This window comes from Thamnophis sirtalis, unplaced genomic scaffold (genome assembly GCF_051295495.1).
Source record: "Thamnophis sirtalis isolate CommonGarterSnake01/CBP01778 unplaced genomic scaffold, rThaSir2_p1.2 scaffold_2, whole genome shotgun sequence".
Classification (NCBI taxonomy): Eukaryota; Metazoa; Chordata; class Lepidosauria; order Squamata; family Natricidae; genus Thamnophis; species Thamnophis sirtalis.
The window spans coordinates 38,654,667-38,676,719 of NW_028261382.1; the positions used below are offsets into that span (position 1 = coordinate 38,654,667).

General features: G+C 47.3%; 1 protein-coding gene and 1 non-coding gene across 5 annotated transcripts in view; both read left to right on the forward strand.

Annotated features, from left to right (window-relative positions):
• PRRC2B (proline rich coiled-coil 2B) overlaps positions 1–21,353 on the forward strand; it is a 44,153-nt gene extending 22,800 nt beyond the window's left edge. The window contains exons 16-32 of one of the 4 annotated variants that reach the window (XM_087704949.1): positions 498–2,591; positions 3,446–3,624; positions 3,985–4,130; positions 5,111–5,252; positions 6,240–6,322; positions 7,646–7,834; positions 8,686–8,880; positions 9,739–9,825; positions 10,760–10,861; positions 11,196–11,388; positions 12,214–12,315; positions 12,764–12,887; positions 13,180–13,405; positions 13,744–13,926; positions 14,619–14,710; positions 15,996–16,077; positions 16,608–21,353. In XM_087704949.1, the coding sequence (XP_087561075.1) occupies positions 498–2,591; positions 3,446–3,624; positions 3,985–4,130; positions 5,111–5,252; positions 6,240–6,322; positions 7,646–7,834; positions 8,686–8,880; positions 9,739–9,825; positions 10,760–10,861; positions 11,196–11,388; positions 12,214–12,315; positions 12,764–12,887; positions 13,180–13,405; positions 13,744–13,926; positions 14,619–14,710; positions 15,996–16,077; positions 16,608–16,745 (4,357 nt within the window). In that variant the 3' untranslated portion in view covers positions 16,746–21,353. Of the gene's footprint in view, positions 1–497; positions 2,592–3,445; positions 3,625–3,984; positions 4,131–5,110; positions 5,253–6,239; positions 6,323–7,645; positions 7,835–8,664; positions 8,881–9,738; positions 9,826–10,708; positions 10,862–11,195; positions 11,389–12,213; positions 12,316–12,763; positions 12,888–13,179; positions 13,406–13,743; positions 13,927–14,618; positions 14,711–15,995; positions 16,078–16,607 lie in introns of all 4 variants that reach the window. The other 3 variants (XM_087704946.1, XM_087704947.1, XM_087704945.1) reach the window with 3 other exon arrangements.
• Positions 12,001–12,087, forward strand: LOC148048623 (small nucleolar RNA SNORD62). Its single transcript, XR_015695705.1, has one exon. It is a non-coding gene; the product is annotated as a small nucleolar RNA SNORD62 (small nucleolar RNA).
• Positions 21,354–22,053: the final 700 nt, after the last annotated feature.

Here is a 22,053-nt window from a genome sequence, read left to right on the forward strand (position 1 = left end):
TTCAGCAGAGATGATATGAACCATCTTACCTCTTTAATACAGGTAGTTTTCCACTTACTGCCTTAATTGAGCCCAAAATTTCTTTTGCTAAGCAAGACAGTTCGTAAATGAGTTTTGCCCCTTTTTACAACCTTTCTTGCCATGGTTGTTAAGTGAATCTGCCTTCCTTCCCCATGAACTTTTTTGTTAGAAGGTTCACATGACACACACACCTCTCGGGGTGGTCATAAATCTGAGTCAGTTGTGCCAAGCGTCAGAATTTGGATCAAACCCTGACCCTGGGGATTCTGCCAGGGTGGCAAGTTTGAAAAATGGTCATGTCATTTTTTTCAGTGCTGTTATAACTTTGCTGTAAGTCAAGGACTACCTGTAGTTTCTCCCCCCTCTTAGTCCACAGCAACCACTTGGGAGAGTGTTAGTAGGTATCCATGCAAAATTACCATTTTTCCTGCTCCTTACATGTAATTCCTCCTTTTTGGGGGTCCCTCTTTTTCCAGGGTTGAGGATTCTTACTCGGCACCTTCAGAGCTAAGCACCCAACATGACTTCTTCGAAGAAGTCGGAGAAGACTACTTAAGCTCCTTCGAGAAGAAACCCCAGGGGAATTTCGAGCGGTGCGTCAGTCCCGCAGAAAGGGCACCCCAAGAACGAATCTTTCAGCCCCCCGAGTGCGGCTCTGACCTTTCCGACCCTTGTGATCATAGCCTGTTGAATTCTCCTTTGGAGCCCGGTTCCATTCTGGATGAAAAGAAGAAGTCCGAGTACAACGGTTGGGACATCAGCCATTTTTCAAAACCCTTGGAAGAGGAACCTTCCACGAAAGAAGAGGTCTTCCAGGAGGACTCCTTGTTTGGCTCCGAGATGTGGAAAAAGGAAGGATCCAGTAGCAAGCAAGCCAACCCTGGAACTGGATGGACGACTCCCGAGAACCGAAATGGCAGCGGTCAACCGCCACAGCAGCAAGAGCCGACGAGCAGAACCCGCCGATCCGGTCCGATTAAGAAGCCAGTCCTGAAAGCTCTGAAAGTGGAGGAGAAGGAAAAAGAACTAGAGAAGGTGAAGGTCGATGGAGAAGAGACGTCCCATCCCTCTAAAGAAAAGGGTCCCCCGCCGAAGGCGTCTGAGGAGATCAATCCCGGAGGGGTTGTCCACTCCACTCGCTACCGCTCGTTGGACGAGAGATGCTCCCCGCAAACCCCCATCCCGGAGAACGAGAGACGTCACGAAGACAACGATAAGGACAGCAAAGAAAAGGAGACGGTCACCAAGGACTTGGAGGGCAAGAATCCGTCAAGGGAGTTCGCTGAGCTGCCTCCGACCAAAAGAAACAACTGGATCTTCATTGATGAGGAACAGGCCTTTGGCGGACGAGGGCAAGGACGGGGCCGTGGACGCGGCTTCCGAGAATTCACCTTCCGAGGCCGGAGCAACACGGTGGGGTGTGGCGGCGCGGCTGTTGCTAGTAGTGGCGGCGGGAATCTCCAAGGCGGTTACAACAGCAGCAGCAGCAATGTCGGGGGTCCCCCGAGAAGCAGCCGAGGGCGAGCCTTGAGAGACTTCAATCAGGGGGAAGAGTTCCCGCGGGGAAAGCCCAGGCGCCGGATCGCGAGCGAGACCCACAGTGAAGGCTCCGAGTACGAGGAGCTGCCGAAGCGTCGTCGTCAAAGGGCCTCTGAGAATAATAACGAAGGTTCCCTGGTGGAAAGGGAAGAGGATGACCTCAAGAAAGGGGATTTCCACGATTCCTGGAGATCCAATAAGATCTATTCAGATGACCAGGACGCCAAGTTGAGGGCCCCGCGAGCTTTCGGGCGATCCTTACCCCCACGGTTGAGCAACTCGACTTACGGGCGACGAGGATTCGTTTCTAAGGAGCCTTCCCAATGGCAGAGTCGAAGTGGTGGAAACACTTGGCAAGAATACAGCCACAACGCCCCTCTGGAGGCCTTTGCCATCCGCCGCCCATCAGAAAGGGATTACGGCCAAGAGTCTTACAAGGCTTCGGACTCGTTTAGCCGACGGGCGTTTGAAGAGGACTACGGAGGTGACCCCGAAAACGTGGAGAACCGGCCGTTCCGTCGACGCCGCCCCCCTCGTCAAGACAAACCGCCCCGATTCAGGCGCTTGAGGCAGGAACGTGAGCCTGTGAGTCAGTGGACCCCTGAAGAGGGTGGGGCCGACCTGGCGGCTTGCCAGTGGCCGCGTAGAGCCAAATTGGTCACGACAGATTATAACGGTCCCTCAAACAGAAGGTCTCCAGAACTCTCCTATCAGAATACCTCGGATCACGCCAACGAAGAGTGGGAGACGGCCTCGGAAAGCAGCGACTTCAGCGAGAGGCGGGAGAGGAGGGGCGGTGGTGGGAACACGGAGAATGAGGCGCTGTTGGACGGTGGGGCACCCGGGAGCACCTTGGGGGAGAAGAGAGACCTGGCCAAGAGGAGCTTCTCCAGTCAGAGGCCTGTGGTAGATCGGCAGAGCCGGAAATCCGATCCCGTAGGATTTGGGGAGAAAGCTGTCCGAGCTGGTGGGAACCGACCAGCGTCCTACTACGAAAACCAGCAGAATGTGCTGCAATTGAGGAGCAAAAGGTAATAATCTTCCCCCTTCTTAAGAAAAGAGAGACAGTATTTGGATACAGAATGACACACACACCCCTCCCCTAGTCCAGCTAAATCTTGAGATCGTGCGGACTTCAACTCCCAGAATTCCCTGCCCAGCGTGGTCTGTTGGGGGAATTCTAGGAGTTGAAGTCCACACATATCAGAGTTATTAAGGTGGAGAAACACTGATTCCTCCTTAAGAAAAGAGAGACAATATTTGGAAACAGAGAGGACCTCGTAATACTCATATACCACTTCACGGTGGTTTTACAGCCCTCTCTAAGTGGTTTACAGAGTCAGCCTAATTGCCCCTATCAGTAATCTGGGCCTTCGTTCTACCCACCTCGGAAGGACAAAGGGCCGAGTCAACCTTGAGCCTGGTGAGATTTAAACTGCCAGACTTCAGGCAACCGGCAGCCAGCAGAAGTAGCCTGCAGTACTGCAATCTAACCACTGTGCCCCCCGTGGCTCATAGTCCAACCTTTGAGATTGTGTGGACTTCAACTCCCAGAATTCTCTAGCCGGCATAGTCTTGACTAGGGAATTCTGGGAGTTGAAGTCCACACGTCTTAAAAAATTGAGAAGCACTCCCCCGATCTGCCAATTGGCAGTTGTCACGACTTACAACCCTTACTGGCCAGGCTCCATGACAGTCATAACTTGAGGACTCCCTGTATTACTTTGTAGTTCTGAACTTTTAAGAAAAAAACCCCTTCAGCCACTTTGGCCTAGGCAATATGTCTGGCCTATTTCTGCCAGGACCCTCTTCCCCGTGTCCTGCAGGAAGTCCGCCCGTGAACTCACATTTGGCACTGAGTCAGAAGGCCCCGTTTCCCTTGCAGATCTCCAGATGAAAACGGCGTTCCTGATAACGGCAGTCCTGGGCGAAACCGTTCCACTTACGGCTCTCATTCCAACCTGAATGGTGTCGAAAGCCTGGAGAAAAGGCAAGAGAAGGAGCTGAAGCCCGTGGTCAGCGAGATGAGCGAGAACGTCAGTCCCTTCGAGCTCAGCTACAGAGGTAAGTCCGCTCAAGGGCGCCAGAGGAAAGCCAGGAATAAACTTCAAATTTGCAATGTTTTGTTAGTCCATTGCTAATATTATTACAATATTTCCCTTACTGTTTGGTTGATTTGTATCCTGCCGTTATTATTTAAATAAACAAGGTGGCGAACGTACCCAGCACACCTTCCTCCTCCTGTTTTGGCTTCCATGCTAAGTCAGGACTAGAACTCACACCCTCCTGCTTTCTCAGTGCCTTAAGTCACTAGATCAAACCGTCTCCTCAAGGCCTTAAATATTCACTTTCCAGCGAGAACTTTCAAACTTGAGTTAAAAACTAAGCTCTTGCCCAAATGCTTGTGTGCCCTTCCTTGCGCAGGTGGTGTGATGGACAGCCGTGGGGCAGGGCCCGGGGCAGGGGCAGAAGTGGGGCCGATGAACAGCGAAGGGTTCATTGAGGTGCTCACGAAGAAACAGCGACGGCTGCTGGAAGAGGAACGGAGGAAGAAAGAGCAAGCCGCACAGGTGAGAGAAACGAGAAACACGGGTGGTCCTTGATTTAAAACCCTTCCTTTAGTCCAGGGGTCGGCAGCCTTAAACACTCAAAAGAGCCACAAGGGTCGGAAGCCCCCCGTTCAATTCTGAAGCCGACCGGAAATCCGGTCCCCCCACCATAGGGACTCCTCCTAGCGCGGCATCCGTTTTCCTCTGCCTTGTCCTAACCAAAAGTCCTGCCAATTGCGCAGCCGACTGGCGACAGGGAGCTGCAGCAGAGGGACTCCAGAGCCATGGGTTGCCGACCACTGGTTTAGCGACTGTTCAAAGTTACAACCGCACGGGTTGTGCAACTTGCTTGGAGAGCCTGCCAGATAACCAGTTTCCAACCGCAGGGCAAGGCAACGCTTGGCCCAGAGCCTCTTACAGTCACAAACAGAACTTCCCACTCTTGAAATGACTGAAGGAAAACAAATTGTTTCCTGCAAACTCCGCTTTGGCTCCTCTTTTATTCCCTCTGGGAGGGGGCCTTCATACTCCCAAGTCTCCCCCTCTTCCTTAGCTCTTCCCTTCGTCTGGCCACTCTGCGCATGCGCACACTGGGAACAGGCTCCAGCTGTTCCTCTGCCTCACTGCTGTCTAGCTCCCTCTCTGCCTCCCACGCAGAGCCCTCGTCTGAGCCTTACCCAGCCTCCAGGACTGGCCCAGGTTCCTCCCCACGGTCCAACTCTGCGGCCAGCTTTGCTGGCCACCCGCGGGCCACAACAAAAAGGGAATTTCATCAAGAGCCAGTATTTTTGGGTACAGTTAAGGGTACAGGGTTTGGGGAGCCCTCCAGGCCCTTGGAACCCTCCATCCCAAAGAGCGTGAGATGAAGACAGAAGGAGACCATCCCCTAAATCAGCCTCTGCAGATTTAGGGAAAGGTTCCTCCGATCGAAGAGGAACAGCAGCAGTGTTGGAAGAGTCCTTAACTCCGGCATTCCCCCCCCCCCCATCCTTGTTTTACAGGCTCCGGCTAAAGGCCGCGTCCTGCAGTCCCGCATCCCGCCTCGCTTTGCCAAGAAACAGAACAGCCTGTGCCTGGAACAAGGGGACGTCTCAGTGCCGCGAAACACCTTGGGGACAGAGATATGGGAGACCAACAGCGCAGGTAGACCCCAGTCGGGACTCTTCCGGCCGCTGGACGCTTGAACTCGCGTGCCGCTGTGCAAACTATCGGATCTTTGGGATGGATTGTGAAACGGCTAAGTTCAAAGAGCAACAAGGACCCCACAATTCTCCTCCTCCTCCTCCTCCTCCTTCTCTGTTTCCTTTTCCTCCTTTTCCTCCTCCTTCCGTTCCCCTCCACACATACTGCTCCCTCCTAGCATTGATGGTATTGCCTAGTTGGGTCAGGAAATGTCTGCAAGGAAACACCCAGGCTCAGAGAGCAAGAAGGACCCCCCAGTTGTCTTACTTCTCCTCCTCCCCCCCCCTTCCACTCCACACACCCCGCTCCTTCCTAGCATTGATGATGTTACCTAGTGGGGTCATGAAACAAGAAAGAAAACAACCAAGTTCAGGGAGCTCTGTGTGTGTGTGTGTCCGTGTGTGTCCGTGTGTGTAGCGAAAGCGAGTGCCTATGTATGTATATTTGTGTACATATATATGTATATGGGTATATGTGCACGTGCTTGTATTTTGAGAGAATTTCTAACGTATGCCAGTATGTCCACAGAAAAAAGGGACAATCAAAGTGATATCTTGCCCCCTCAGAGGGAGGGGTAATTAAAAAAAAAAAAAACCTCTGCAGAAATGAACAAATTAATGTTGGCAATTAAAGAGAAGGAAGAATCAGAGTATTATAAGATACGGGGAAGTTTTTATCACTGGATAGTAAAATCAGTATAGACAAAAAGAAACAGAAAATTGAATAATTTTGAAAAGAATGCAGAATTAGAGGGGAGGAGTTGAATTAAAAGGCAATTGAAAGGTAAAGGTAAGATAAAATAGATTTAAAATGATGTAACTGTTAAATATGATGAGACAAAGTTTGTACCCACATGACACACTGTAATAATATTAATGATGTAAGGTTATGGGAAAATAATTATTTTTTTTTTAAAGGTGATTTTTATCTCTCTCCTTTTCCTGACAGCTCTGTCCGTTCAGTCGTCCGGCCCTGATTCCTGGAACAAGCCCATTGGCACCTTTATCGCTAATGAGCCCGGCTCTGCGGAGGTCAGTGGGCCATTCTCTCATGCCAAGGAGAGTTGAGGACTTGTGGGGGGTCTTTGCTAAGCTGATCCCAGCCGATCAGAGCAGAGTCTTGGAAGCTTTTAATGCTTTGCTGACTCAAAAATCACCTTCCCCTTTTTCGCAGCAGCCTCACCCGTCGTCTCGACGTTTAACCCAAATCAGAAATCGGAGACTTTGCTTAGTCCTTGACTTAAAAACCACAATTGTGCCCCAAATTCCTGTTGCTAAACAAAGACGGTCGTTCAGTGAGCTTTGTCCTGTTTTATGACCTTTCCCACCAGAGTTGCCGTTGTTAAGTTAGTCACACGGTCATTAAACAAATCTGCCTTTCCCCCCATTGACTTTGTGGTCGCAAATGGGGAGGGTTACGTGATTCCAGGACACTGCGGCCGTCATAAACATGAATCAGTTGCTGAGCATCCAGGTTTTGATCACCTGACTACGGGATGCTGCAGCGGTCATAAGTATGAAAAAGGTCATGGTTGCTTCTTTCAGTGCCATTGTAACTTTGAACGGTCACTAAATGAACTGTTATAAGTTGAGGACAACCCGTAGAATTGAATTCGATGGGAAAGAGAGTTATTTTAAGAGCCACGCTGGCGCAGTGGTTAGAGCGCAGTACTGCAGGCTGCTTCTGCTGACTGCCGGCTGCCTGCAGTTTGGCAATCCGATTCTCACCAGGGTCAAGGTTGACTCGTCCTTCCGTCCTTCCGAGGTGGGTAAAATGAGAGCCTAGATCATTGATAGGGGCAATTAGGCTGACTCTGTAAACCGCTGAGAGAGGGCTGTGAAGCGTTATATAAATCTAAGTGCTAGTGCTATTACTGTTTTAAATTTCAATTTAAATATTTTAATGTTAAACAATTTAAAATTTGTTGCGCGTTAAATTTATCCTATTAAGGCAAATGCAACTTAATGGTATGCGGTGGCTCAGTGGCTGAGTTTATCGATCAGCAGTTTGGCGGTTCGAATCCCTAGTGCTGCATCAAGGAGTGAGCTCCCGTGACTTGTCCCAGCTTCTGCCAACCTAGCAGTTGGAGAGCACGTAAAAAATGCAAGTAGGAAAATTGGAACCACCTTTGGTGGGAAGGGAGCAGCGACGGAGGCAACGCCTCAGGGAGAGACATGCCAGCCACATGACCACGGAGACGTCTTCGGACAGCGCTGGCTCTTCGGCTTTGAAACGGAGATGAGCACCATCGCCCCCTAGACGCCCCCAGGAACGACTGTCACATTTGTGCGAGGGGAACTTTTACCTTTAACTTAATGCTGCTTTAACTCCCCTGGCCTCCCTCTTTCTCGCAGGGGTTCAAAGGCAGCCAGGGAGACAGCGGCATCGATCTGAGCGCGGAGTCGCGGGAATCTTCGGCCAGCTCTTCCCAGCGCAGTTCTCCGTACGGCACTCTCAAACCGGAGGAGCTGAGTGGAGGCGGGCTGGCCGAGGCCAAGGGAGAGGGGCCGAAAGAGCCAGCTTCGAAGCAGTTGGATAAAAAGGTGAGTCGTGTTTCTCATCCTGTGGCTCTCACTGATGGAGGGAGGGAACAGAAGGAAGGCTTCGGTCTTCGGTTCCCCTCGCCCCCCCCTCCCTCCCCCCCCCCCAGTTAAGACTACTTGGTGGGTGGAATATTGGTAAGCTTTATCTGAATCCAATGGTTTAAAAGCCGGGCTGTTCTTTGAGCATCCAAAAGGCGATTTTAAAAAAATTTGGGACGGACGGAAGGTGAGGATGGAAGCAGATGTAGAGGTGGTGTGGAGGGATAAACCTTTTCATCCGGGATCCTGTTTTGGCTTTTGGCTGTCTTAACAATGAAGCAAAAAAAAAACAAAAACATTCCTTTATCCTTTATTTCCTTTTATTTCTGCCTCTATTCCCTTTCTTCTTTTCTCATTCCTCCCTTCCCTCCTCCCTCCCTGCCCCCTTTATCCCTGCTTCTCTTCCCTTTTCTCCTTCCTTCCTCCCCTCCCTCCTTTATCCCTGCTTCTCTTCCCTGATTTTCTCTTTCCTTCCCTTCTTTTCTCCCCTCTCCCTCCCTCCCTCTATATTCCTGCCACTTCCGTTTCTTCTTCTTCCCTCCCTTCCCTCCCCTCCCCCTCCCTTCTTTCTCCTATCCCTGCTTCTCTTCCCTTCTTTTCTCCTTCCCTCCCCCTTTATCTTCCTTTCCTTTCTTTTCCCATCCGTCTCTTTCCCTTTTCACATTTTTTCACTCTTCTTTTTCCTCTCTTCCTTCCTTTTTCTCTTTCTCCCACTCTCTTCCTTGTTTTCCCTCTTTTCCCTTCCCTCCTCTTCCTCCTCCTCCTCTTTTCCCTCCCTCCCTCCATCTCAGCCTCTCTGTCCTCTTGCCCAGGATCCGGATCAAACCCTGACCCCCACCAAGGACCACAAACCGGGCCCCATCGGCAACGAGCGCTCCTTGAAAAACCGAAAAGGCTCGGAAGGGACCGAGCGCCTGGAGGGCAACATCGCCCCCTCCAACGGAGTGGAGATTCACGTGGATTCGGTTCTCCCCGTCCCGCCCATCGAATTCGGAGTGAACCCTAAAGTGAGGACGGTTCGCGCTTCCCTTCTTTCTTTCCTTGGGCATCTCTCTCCGTCTCCCCCCCCCCTTCTTCCGCAAAGAAGGCCCTGGGGCCACGAGTTGAAGGGGACAGTTCCCCTCTTCGTGGTTTGATTGGGGATCCAGCCCCTTCCCCAATTCTACTTCCCTCGCTAAGAAGTAAGTGGCCGGGTAGAGGAGCAACATATCAAAGGCACACTTGCTCCACACAACTCTCCCTCTAGACGGGGGTCCGCAACCTGCGGCTCCAGAGCCACGTGTGGCTCTTTGGGCCCTCTGCTGTGGTTCCCTGTTGGGTGATCCCACCACTGGCCGGTCCTGCCTTTCCCTCTCCAAGTCACAGAGAGAGGAGGGGGGGAGAGGGAGATAGAGGGGGGGGGAAGATATACAGAGAGAGGGGACAGAGAGGGGAGGGGAGAGAGATACAGATACAGAGAGGGAAAGGGGGAGATAGAGAGGGAAAGAGAGAGATACAGAGAGAGGGGAGGAGAGAGAGACATAGACAGAAAGAGGGTGGGGAGGGGGAGAGAGAAAAAGAGAGAGAATTGTCAAAGGGGTTTTGTGGCTTCCGGTGTTTTTTAACAACCGGTTCTCTGCCCTAATCACCGGCTGGGTAGGTGTCGCTATGGGTCCTTTGACTGGGTGGGAGAGAGTGATGTCGAGTTGGCCACACCCACCCAGATTTGTGGCTCCCGGTGTTTTCTTTTCCGTGGGAAACGGGTCCAAGTGGCTCTTTGAGTGTTTAAGGACCTCCTGCTCCAGGAGGGTTAACCAAGATTGCTTTCCAGTAAACCCAGTTGCAACGTGTAGGATTGGTTGATAAAAGAGACCAATTTCTTGCAGGATTCAGACTTCAGTCTGCCCCCTGGCTCCTCACCTGGGACCCCGGCCAACCCCGTGGCGAAATTACAGAACGTGCTAGCCAGCAACGTAAGAATATTTTGTGGTTGTTTTCTGCTTCTCTTCGTCTTCTCTTCTTCCTCCTTTTCCTTTTCTTCTTTCATTTTCCTCTCTTCCATCATCTTCTACTGCTTCCTTTTCCTTTCCCATCTTCCACTACGCCTCCTCTCTCCCCGTCTCTCTTTTTCTTCTCTATCATCTCCTTCCTTTTTTCTCCTTTCCGTTTTCCTCTTCTCTCCCCCTTCTTTCTTCAGCTTCCCCTCCTCTTTTTCCCCTCTTTTTTCCTTCTCCATTTCCTCCTCCTTCCTCCTTTCCTCCAACTTTATTCTTCTTTCAGGTTCCTCTCTTTCCCCTCCTTCGTCACTTGCTCCTCCCCTTCGTTATTTCTTCCTTCTCACTTGCTCTGTTTTATTCTTCATCTGCTCTTTTATTCCCCCCTTTTCCAGTTTCTGCTTCTCTACTTCTTCCTCCACCTTCCTCTTTTCCTCCATCTTTTTCTTCTTTCATGTTCCTCTTTTTTCCCTCCTCCGTTATTTTCTTCTCCTCTTTGTCATTTCCCCCTTCTCACTTGCTCTATGTTTTATTCTTCATCTGCTCTTGTTTTATTCCTCTCCCCTTTTCCAGCCCCTCGTTCTCTGCTTCCTCCTCCTCCTCCTCCTCCTTTTGTAAATCAGGTGGAGATCTTCCCCGTCGTTTGGGGAAAATTACACTTAAAATGTGATTTGCCCGTGCTTGTGTCTGTCTTGATGTGTGTCCTGCTCCACAATCTCCTTAAGAAATCATCTCCAAACCTGCTCCTTTCCTACTCACTCTTAATGCCTTGTCCAATCCTTCGCTTGACTGTATGTTAGGTTTCCACCAAAATGCTGCTGTCGGTTAACCGAGGTTCTTTTTCTTTCCACGAATTTTACAGAACTCTGCAAACCCAGCAAGGTTTAACTGTATCCCATCTATGTTTCAACAGTCTGGATTAACCCAGTCCCTCCCTGTTATTCGAAGAGATCACCAACTTCCCCGTTGCATCAGCTTAAACATATCTTACCCTACAGCAGATCTCAGCCTTAAAGTAAGTTTTTAGGCGGATGGGTAATTCACAAAAAGGCACATCTTTGACGGACAGGTATCGCTGCCAATGTATGGGCCACTGTCAACCTCCCTCTCTGAGGAAGATGGGCAGTTAAGAAATTATGAGCTGCAAATAAATAAAATTAAAAACATTCATTTGTCATCCTCAGGGTAACCTTAATCAGGGTAACCAGATAAAGGCAGTCCTCAGCTTACGACCACGATTGAGCAAAAAATGTCTGTTGCAGAGCGAAATATATGTCCTTTCTGACTTTCTTGACCCGTCCTTTGGATGCTGCTGTGTTGCTAATTCCTGTCCCCCTGTCCTCTTGCAGATGGAGTCAGCCCGAAAGGCCTGGGAAAACTCTCCCAGCCTTCCCGAACAGAGCTCTCCCGGAGGCGTCAGCTCTGGCATCCAGCCTACATCCAGCATTGGGGCTTCCAGTGGGGTCAGCTACAGCACCTTTGGTGGGGTTTCTGTCCCCCCGATGCCTGTGGCCTCTGTGGCACCATCTGCTTCAATTCCAGGTGTGTCATCCGTTTTTTTAAGACTCGTGTAGGAAGTGGGAAGAACTCAGGACATACCCTGCGAACTGTTGCTCTGCCTAGAAACCGAAAATGAATCAGTCCTGGCTTATGGCTTGTCCAGTTAGTCTTTTGCTGCTACTTTACTTCTATTTTATTGTAGGCTACATGAACAGAATTGTTAGAAATTCTGTTTAGAGATAGCACCACACAGTCACCATGTGGTTTACTGTTCAACTATTTAACTGTAACAGGAAGCAGGAAATTCTACTTAGAACAAAAGAGCATAGAGTATGTACCCTTTATCCAAACTTGTAAATACTGCCATCTACTGGATGAATGCTACTGTAGTTGTTGTATAGAAATATATTCCAACAATGAATTCCAACAAGAATTTTGCAAGTCTGGAAGTATAATTCTCCCACCTTCACCTTTATTGCCTGAGAAACTAGGAGGGGGGTCTGTTCTGACCCTCTTGTCCTTCCCGCCCACCCCCCACTCTCCAGCTGCAGGTTATGTACCTAGAATAGTGCCTTTGGGCACTATCCCACGATGATTTCCACCTAGCATAACAGAAGTGGTCATGCAAGCTACACTGAAAGCTTCCTGTTGTAGTCTCTGTGATGTTTCCAATGGATCCTACTGAACCCCTAACTGTGCAATCAGTCAATGGGTGTTTGAAGAGATTCTATGGCTGAGAGACTCCTGGTTCTGCTGCCTTATTCAGAGTGGGGAGGGGCCTTCGCATCTCTAAGTGGAAGGAAGACCAAGAGAGACATTAGCCTATGGACAAAATTAACCTCTAGCTTCTTTCCCCACCCATTCTAGGTAACCACATCACACCCCTGTATTTAGACGGACATGTGTTTGCTAGCCAGCCGCGACTTGTCCCCCCGACAATACCTCAGCAACAAGGCTACCAACAGGCAAGTCACTGTTTTGTGTGTGTGTGTGTGTGTGAGAGAGAGAGAGAATATGTCCTGTGTAAAGAACTGCACCAGTCAACTTTGGGTTCTGTTTTGAGACATTTTTCAACTTTACTGCAATATTGACTCAAAAATTTAAAGGAATCTTGAATTCTAGGACGTATGTTAAAGTTTGCGGGGAAAGGGCCCTTTAAGCCTGTGGCCTTTTGATAGTCTCTAAATGTGGACTTCAGCACCCAGAATCCCTCAACCAGGATGGCCACATCTGGGGATTTTGGGAGTTGAAAGGCCTCTTCTGTGTATACATGGATTTCCGTGCCCAGAATTCCTCAACTGGTGTAGACACAGCTGAGGATCCTGGGTCAAAGTCCTTCGATCTAAAGTTGGCCTTGATGATGGGACTTTCCTATTCCGATTCCATCCTTGGTGTTTTCTTTCCTCCTTTTAGGCAGCTGCTGCTCAGCAGATTCCACTCTCCCTCCACACTTCATTGCAGGCCCAGGCTCAGCTCGGATTGAGGGGCGGCCTCCCCGTTTCACAGTCCCAGGAGATCTATAGTTCCATCCCTCCCTTCAGGTAACAGGATGAGTCCTCTTCTCAAGTGGCCTAGCATCACCCGTGAAATCACCATTCCCGTTCTCCTCCAGCCTCCTTCGTCTTCTCCTCCTGCACCTCTTTTTCAAATGGAGCAATATGTTTGAAAAAGCCATTTTAAAATATAAGAAAAGCCTTGTTCTTCTTCCTCTATCATCATCATCATCTTCTTCTTCTTCTTCTTCTATCATCATCTTTCTCCTCCTCTTTCTCCTCCTCCTCCTCGTCTCCTGCTGCTCTTCAGCCTTTGACATGATGCTTTCCTCTCCTCAAGGTCTCAGGTCTACATGCACCCCAGCTTATCCCAGCCCAGCACCATGGTCTTGACAGGAGGCACAGCGTTGAAGGCGCCCTACTCCGCCTTTCCAGGGATGCAGCCATTGGAGATGGTGAAGACACAGTCTGGCTCCCCTTACCAGCCTGTGAATGGCAGCCAAGCTCTCGTATACGAGGGTCAGATCAACCAGGCGTCCCAAATGATGGACTCACAGCTTCAGCAGGTCTGGATGGGCCCCTGGCTGTGGCTGTTTTCCTTGGGGTTTCGATTTAAGCAGTGGTTGGGCAAGGTGTGGAGTAGCACAGTTGTAGCAACTAGTACAGTACTACTCAGCAAATTTGAGATTGTGGACGTCGACTCCCAGAATTCCCCAGTCAGCCTGCTCTAAGATGGGTGGGCTTCGACTCCCAGAATTCCTTTTTTGGACAGTAGGTTGACCTCCCCCCCCCCCTCTTCATTTTGGCTAATTTTCCTATTATTCAGTTTGTCTTTTTTAAAAATTACGGGAAACCCCCCAATTGCTATCCTTCAAGTGACTCCTCCTTGCTTATCTACCCACAGTTGACGATGTCCATTCCGGGCTCCCAGCTTCCGATGGCCCGTTACGGATCTGGCCAGCAGCCCCTCCTGCTCTCCCAGTCCATGCACCTGCCCCAAGGCCAGAACCTGCCCGTTGGTGCCCCACGCAGGATCCTCTCGCCCAACTCCCAGCCCTCCTCTGCTGCCCTAGTTACAAACAGGGAGGTAAGTGGTGACTCTTTCTTGTGGGTGGGGGGGGGGGGCACTTCTGTAAAACTTTTATTAAAAAAAAAGATTTTGAGCCACAAAAAACAAAAAAAGACCCAAATGTCTCTAACTTTCCCTTTTCTGCAAGGTCAAATAATTTAGCTGAACAGTGACAGAGTTTGAAGGGACCTTGGGGGTCATCTAGTCCAACCTCTGTACTAGCTGTTTTTTTCCTTCCCCTCATTGTTTATTTTAAACAAAGTTTTTTATTTATTTTTGCTACATATTTTAACTTCTTTTATGAACAAAGTGTTGTCCTGGTTCCCCCCCCCTTTTTTTTTTACATCTTCTATTATGGTTATTACATTTACATCATATTTCCATTTTACATTTCAGTCATCTTATTTTTATTCCATATTCTCCCGCTTAATTTAATTTTTTTCTTAATATATAAACAATATCCTTTTGCCTCTCAAAGTTAATCCAATTTAACAAATCATTTCCATCTATTATTCTGTTTTACTATTAATAATACATATCCTCAAGTTTAATTTTATATAGTAAACATTTCATTTAATTAGTTATCCACAAGTAGTAAAAAGGATTTACTAGTAGAATAGAATGAACTTAGTAAATAAAGCCAACTGTATATATTCAACACAGTTTCTGGGATATGGATTAAAGTCCCTCCCCTCCTTTTTGCCTTCTAGCCTTCTCACATGGAAATCAAAGGATTCTCCTTTACAGACACTAAACAGAACATTGTGCCTGGGGGACCCATTCCGTCTTCGCATACTTACAGGTGAAAAATGTTGGATTTATTTGACTGGGAATGAAGACGGCGGGTTTCCTGGTTGCCCCAATTCTCTCCCCCAAGCTGGCTAGTTCCTCTCTGTGGGGTCCTTGGCGCTCTCTGAGCCTGGTGGTTTCCTTGAGACATTTCATGACCCAACTAGGTAACATCATCAGTGCTACAGTAACATCAGTAGCACTGATTACTGTCAACTCGTACAGCATTCATGGTCTGCTCTCGAGTTGCCATGGACAAGAGGGGGGAGAACTGATGGAGCAACTCAGCAGCCACATTCAGAAGCACATTCCATGCATACCTTTCTCAAGGCTGTATTTCAGATTACCAGAGCCAGATCGGAGAATGTGATTTATGATACACCCTGGGAGGAGCGAGGAAGCAGGGTCATAGTTGGGCCGTAAATCAGAGCTGACTTCACTCCTGTATCTGCTGACATGTTGCTCCTAATAAATAACTGGATTTCTTTTGAAACTTGGCTCAAGGCTCGTGAGTTAATTAGGGCATCCCTTGGAACCCTGGCAGTTATCTAGTTGGGTCATGAAACATCTGTCCAAAAAACCCCCAACAAGCTCAGATCTATCTATCGATCTATCTATCTATCGATCTACACACACACACACACACAGAGCAGCATCCATGAATAGCTGGGTGTTATCTTGAGAACTTTATTTAAATTATCTTGTGAAGTAAATACATGGATAATTGAGGATTATTGGAGAGATTTGTTGCTTTCATGCCAAGCTGGTGCTATGGAATCCATTCTTGACTTTGAATGATGGTGTTGTTGTTGTTGTTGTTGTTGTTGTTAGTTGTGAAGTTGTGTCCGACCCATCGCGACCCCATGGACCACGTTCCTCCAGGCCTTCCTGTCCTCTCCCATCCTCTGGAGTCCATTGGAGCTCAGGCTGGCTGCTTCGGTGACTCCATCCAGCCACCTCCTTCTCTGCCGTCCCCTTCTTCTTCTTTTCTTGCCCTCCATCCTTCCCAGCATGAGGCTCTTCTCCAGGGAGTCCTTCTTCCTTCTCATTAGGTGGCCAAAGTCTTTGAGTTTCTTCTTCGGGTTCCAGCCTTCTGAAGAGCAGTCAGGGTTGATCTCCTCTAGGACTGACCGGTTGGATCACCTTCCAGTCCAAGAGACTTGCCAGGATAGCTCACAGCTTCGTTGAGCTACACAAGCCCTTTGCCATGACAAAGCAGTAATCCATGAATTTGTGAATGATGGTTTATGTTGCGTTGTTTCTTATCTTCCACCACCATATCCTTCCCCTTTTCCCAGGCCCAGTTCTGCCAGCCCTAATGGGAAGTCCTCTGGAACGGCCGTCGGCATGAGCTCTGTACAAAGGCATTACATTCAACAGGTAAAGTTGGACATGCGTCCTAAGTGGCGGTTACACCAGCTCCCTTCTCAAGAACCGAGCTTGCAACATCAAAGCTGACTTTCCCCACCAGGAGAAGTGAGATGACAACCATGGGAGAAGGCCTCCTGGGGGATTCTGGGACGCAGGGTCCAGGACTTAATCTGTCCTTCTCTGTCAACCCCTCGGTGAACTTTGAAGCTCTACGAAGGATTGTGGAGAAGGCCTTAGGGAAGGAAGGGATTCCCTTGGAGAAGGAAGGAATGGAAAGGGAAATAGAGGAATGGCAACTCAGTTCTGGGAAGAGGGAGAACAGGAGAAGGAAACTCAAGATGATCTTCCCCTGATTGTGTCTTTCCTACTTCTCTCTCCCTTCCTTCCTTCCCTCTCTCTTCTCTCTGTTCTCCCTTCTTTACTTACCTGTTCCTTTTTCCTTCCCTTTCTCTTCTCCTTCCTCTCCTCCATTCCCTACTCTTCCTTCTTTCCTTCCCCTTCTTATTCTCCCTTCCTCCTCCTCCTCCTTTGACTGACAGGCAAAACAGCGAGTGGATGAGAACAAAGGACTGGGAGCCGTGAAACTTCAGGATGCTCCTTCCGCTGGTCAGATGAAGCCAGTCCGTACAGGCGCCATCAAGCCTCAAGCTGTCAAAGTGGAGGAGAGCAAGGCCTAAGCTCCCCCCCCCCATTTCCCTGAAGGTTGCCCACCAGTCCTCCCGCTCAAGAGAATGAGAGAGAGAGAGAGAGAGAGATGGAGGGGGGGGGAAGAGGTTTCATAACCCACATCCTTCTCCTAGATAGCCTCCCTGGGGGGAGGGAGGGAGGGAGGGAGGGAGGCTGGATGCTCCCAGATGCTTTAAGCCGAGATGTTTTCTTGTAGCGCCATGGCTTTTTTCCTGTCCTTTCCTTTTCGTCCTTGGCCTGCTTGTTTTTTTAAAAGAACAATGACGACGGCTCCATCACAATTCAGCAGCATCCAAAGTCCTCTTTTGAATTTGTGGGTTCTGGAGTGGCTACAGCCATTTTTCCTTTGTTTGTTTTCTCCACCTGCAAGTAGCAGAAAATGTTAAGGAGTTAAGCTTTTCCCGTGGCATAGTGGAAATGCTAAATTATCTGTTGTTCACCTCCTGTGTTTTGCTTTCCTTTCCTTTTTCCTTTCCTTCAGCCCTTTCCCCCCTCCTCCTCTGCTGTCCTCCCTTTTCCCGCTCCTCCTCTTCCCTAACTTCCTCCTCCATCCTCTAAGCCCTTCAGGGTTTTTATCTCCAAGCCCCAGGGACTCTGTATCCTTCACTTGGTAGCTGAACATCTCCATGTTCTGTTAGATTCCGCCCCCCCCCTTCCGAGTCAATCGGAAGCAACTTGTTCCTCCTTCCGATTGACTCACCTGGAAAGGAAACATTTGCCAAATCTCCCAATCATTTGTGTTTGGATGGATTTCCTCCTCGGGTAGAGAATTCCTCCATCCAGCTTGGATCTCCGCTCTGCACCTGAAGGTCCTTTCCAACCATACGTTCTCCCTCCTCCCCCCCTTTTGCGGTAAAGCTTTAGAAATCAACCAAGACAGAACAGCTATTTCCCCATTGCCCCGTTCCCAAATCTCCAACGTGTGGAAGTCATTTTGAGATCCTCCCAAATTTTCCCCACTCTCCCCAAACCGTGTGTTCACGGCCATTTTTCATGCAATTGATTTTCGTGGAGCATGGGAACGTAAGCTTCTCCAGTGTTCAGCTACATCAGCTGTTTTTCTGGAGAAGTCATTTTTCAATCTGGAAGAGATGTGTGAACTTCAACTCCCATAGTACTTCTCTCCCATTTTCCAGCATAAATTCTGGGAGTTGAAGTCAGCACCTCTTAAAGCAGGCTGGCTGGGGAATTCTGGGAGTTGAAATCCACACATTTTAACATTGTTGTGTTTGAAAAAAACATTTGACTTCCAGGCATACACTGATTTGATCGTGGTTTTCCTTCTTCCCATTTTCCTTCCGCTCTCTCCTGCACCCTCCTCTGTTCATCCTTACTCTGTATCCCTTCCTTTGCTTTAGCTGATTCTGTTTTTTTCTTTCTAAGCTCTCTTTCACCCCTTGCATCCTATTTCGCATCCAGCAGCCCGTCTGCAGAAACGGAGTAAAAAGTATCTATTGTTAAACAAACCAGGGCAGGTAAAAATAGAGGGTTTTTTTTTTTAAAAAAAATCCCTGCAAAGATCATTTAAAAAAATAAATAAAAAATAAACAACTTTAACATGCAGGTTTTTTTTTTTTTTGACATTTTTCTTCTCTCCCCTTCCAAACCCGATAGCGGAAAATGACATGCATGATCATTGTTTGAAAACTAGATGAGTAGGGGAGTTTTGCATATGGGTGTTGTCGTTTTTTAAGAGGTGGAAAAAATGCAGGACTCATCGGTAATCTTCCAAATGTCGTCCTGGTAGAGAGGTTTGGCCACAACCCTCTTTTAAGTGGCTGAGAGTCCAAGCAATTCTTTTTTTTTTTTTTTTTTTAAATATAGCCTGCTGCTTTAGCTAAGGGGGTTTGGCAGTTCCAAAGAACACATTCTGGAATAAGACAAAAAAACACAATGCAAAAATTCAGAAGCAGACAGGTTTGGACTGGCTTGCTGTCCAAAACAGGCGATTTTGAATTTCAAATTCTGGATGCTGTCAAAATGGCCTTTTTAGTATTTGTAATTCGGCGAGAGCTTTTTCAGTAACCTCGGCATTGTCAGCGTGCGTTTGAGATCCCTTCCCAACTATCTCCAGAGGTTTAAAATTTAGGGGCTTTTCAATAAAATAGAGGGACGCGGTGGATCAGTGGCTAAGATGCAGAGCTTGTCAAGCCGAAAGGTTGGCAGTTCGCCGGTTCGAATCCCTAGCACTGCATAACAGAGTGACTTGTCCCAGCTTCTGCCAACCGAGCAGTTCGAAAGCACATAAAAAATGCAAGTAGAAAAAATAGGAACCACCTTTGGTGGGAAGGTTACAGCATTCTGTGCACCTTCAGCATCTAGTCATGCCAGCCACAATGACCACGCAGATGTCTTCAGACAGCACTGGCTTTTCAGCTTCGAAACATATGAGCACCGCCTCCTAGAGTCGGGAACAACTAGCACTTAGGAGCCAGGGGAACCTTTAACTTCAATAAAATAAAGAATATTGCTGGGGAGAGGGGACATTTTTTAAATTAAAAAAAAGTGATTTAAATTTGGCATGGCACAGAACTCTACTGCTTGTAGTCATTTGGAGTTTAGTAATTCTTCGATATTTGCCTTTGGATGTCTGCCAAAATTATCCTGCATTTTGAACCTTGGTTTTACTCCCTGTAATTCCCCAACCCTCTCTCTCTTCTTTTTTTTTTTGCTTCCTTCTATGCTTCCGCTTGAAAAAATATTGAAAGGTGCAGAATTGCTCACACAAAACGCCTCGAAAAACATTTGGATTTGTCCTGGCCAAGCTCCGTGCAAAAATTAAACAAATTGCGATCGTGGCATAATTGTTTTGCTTTTCCTTTTAATTTTTCCCTCCCTCTGTGCAAAGATTTAGCAAATTGCAATCCTGTTCTTTTAGTGGCGTAACTACTTTGTGCCCGGGGTGAGTTCTTATTTTTATATTTTTTTCTTCGTCTGGCCAAATTTTTTGGCTGTTTGTCTTTCAATTTGCGAGGCAGCTAGATTGATTGTTAGATGCAAAAGAGCATCGTAAACCTGGTGGGAATATAAACAACTCTTAGCATAGAGATTATCAAGGGATTCCTTCGATCTGCCTTTCAGCTGTTTTCTTCCACTCCAACAAAAATTTAAAACAAAACACTAGAATTTATTTATACGTATTTGATGTTGTAGGTAACAAGAATTAAATACTTTTCTGATCTATTTATATAATGTCTGGATTTATTCTACGCAGGTCAGGGCGAGAAAGAGTCCGTAGATTTTTTTCTATTTTATCAAAACTCGCTTTCAATTTTAAAGCTTTTTAATTGTAGCCGTTTACATTTTGGCTCAATCTTCTTGCTTTATTTTTGTCTGCTGCAACCCCAAACTCGGCGGCTCGCAATATTGTGATGTCCTTGAAAGAAAACTAAGCCCACCACTGTTTCCTTCACTACAAATTCAACAACAATTTTGGGCGTGTTTTGGGGAAGGACCACGTATGAATCTTGAGAGAATCCAAAATATTTCTGGATGCAGCCACTGTGATTTTGGCGTCCGACCGACGTGCCGGTGAGAAAAAGAGGGGAACGATTCTGCACAATTTTCTCCTGCATAAACGCTAAAGGTTGGATATTGGCAAGGACGGTGTTTTGTTTTTTTCTTCCTCCTTCCACCAAAAGGAAAAATTGGATCGCTTCCCAAGAGTGCGCCTGTCAAATTTCAGCTCTGCACTTGATATTCGGAGGGGAAAAAGATCAGAACAAAAGAACAGTCCGTTTATAAACCGGAAACAAATTAATAAGTGCTTCTTTTGATCATTATTTTTTTTAAAGCACCGGTTTTCAGCTGCAGTTGTGTTTTTGTTCAGCTACAGATGTCTGTAAATAGAATTTTAATTCTGTATCTCATCACTTCCTCTCTTGCATTTCGAGGCTGGCTTAATTATTTTTCTTTCCCCTGTAAAAACTCTGAAAATTGTTCCTTAAACTGAAGGTGTGAAAGAGAGAAAAAGGGGGAGACTAAAGTTTTAAAAATAAACTAAGACGTATTTGTAGGTCATAGTTAAGGCAAAAAAGTCCCTCCATATTCCTGGCTCCTCTTATTTTTTTCAGATAATTATAGATGGAAAAGACCCATCAGCTTAAAAGTTTATTGTCAGCCACGAGATCTTTCTTGCATGCCATTTTAATTACTCCCCCTCCCCTCTTCCTTTTTTGTCCTTTAGCCTTCGGTGTGATGCAGAAATTCTCCTTCCATGTCACATTCAAAATATGGCAGGCAGATTTAATTTTAATTAGCCTTCATCCGATCGGAAGCCGATTCAAAGCGCTTGGCTTTAATTTGTCCTGTGGCTTTTAATGAGCATTTTTCGCCAGAGATGTCGAACTGAAAATTGTGGGTTATCGTAAGCGCTAACACAACGCTCGGACGTCGACACAAGGCTGAACTGCTTAAATTCCGTCGAGGATGATCAAAAGAAGCTGAATAAGATGTTCATAGCAAAATTTTCTTCTCTCGTCCTGTATAAATCACATTCTTTTTTATTTTATTTTAAAGATGGTATCGTACCTGTTCATGTTTTAATCTTGCAAACCTGTACAGTAAAACTTTTATTTTTGTTCTTTTGTTTTGTTGGGGGGGGGGAGTGCTTCTGTGTTTTGTCTTCTCACGTAGAGCAGATATTTTTGAAAGGGCAAATGGTGAAATACATTAGCAGACGCGCAAAAACATTTTAAAATCTTTCGGAGAACTGCCAAAGCTGGTAAGAAGACAGTTCTCGTTTGCCCTTTTATGGGGTTGTTTTTCTTTTTAGGGGTTTTTGTTTGTTTTTTGTTTGATTTATTCCCCCCCCCCAGTTTGTATTGTTTCACTTTTCAAATATGTGATCGTATTAGATCTTTCCATACGAAAGATTATCCTTATTTAAATTTAAAAAAAATAAAGAAATAAAAGAAAAGAGAGACCATTTCGTGTTGTGCTTGATTGTCCACTTTTGCAGAGGCAGGAGGGAAGAATGTGGCTTGAAGAGACACAGGTGCAAAATGCCATTTTTGTTGCGAAAAAAGTCACACACAAGATCATGTTGTATAGCTAAAAGTCTGTCGAGATTCTCAGTAATCCAAGCAACTGGACTTTATTGTTTTTGCCTCCTGAAAAAGCACTTTCGGGACAACCATAACCTGGACGACGCAGAATCTCTACAGACTTTTAGCTACCTATATATATTTTGGGACGAACACTTTTGCGTGGTGCTGGAGCAGGAATTGATTTCCAGAGGGGAAAAACTGCAGACTCCAGGAACCAGGAGCATCACTCAGGTGACCCTGAGGATGCAGA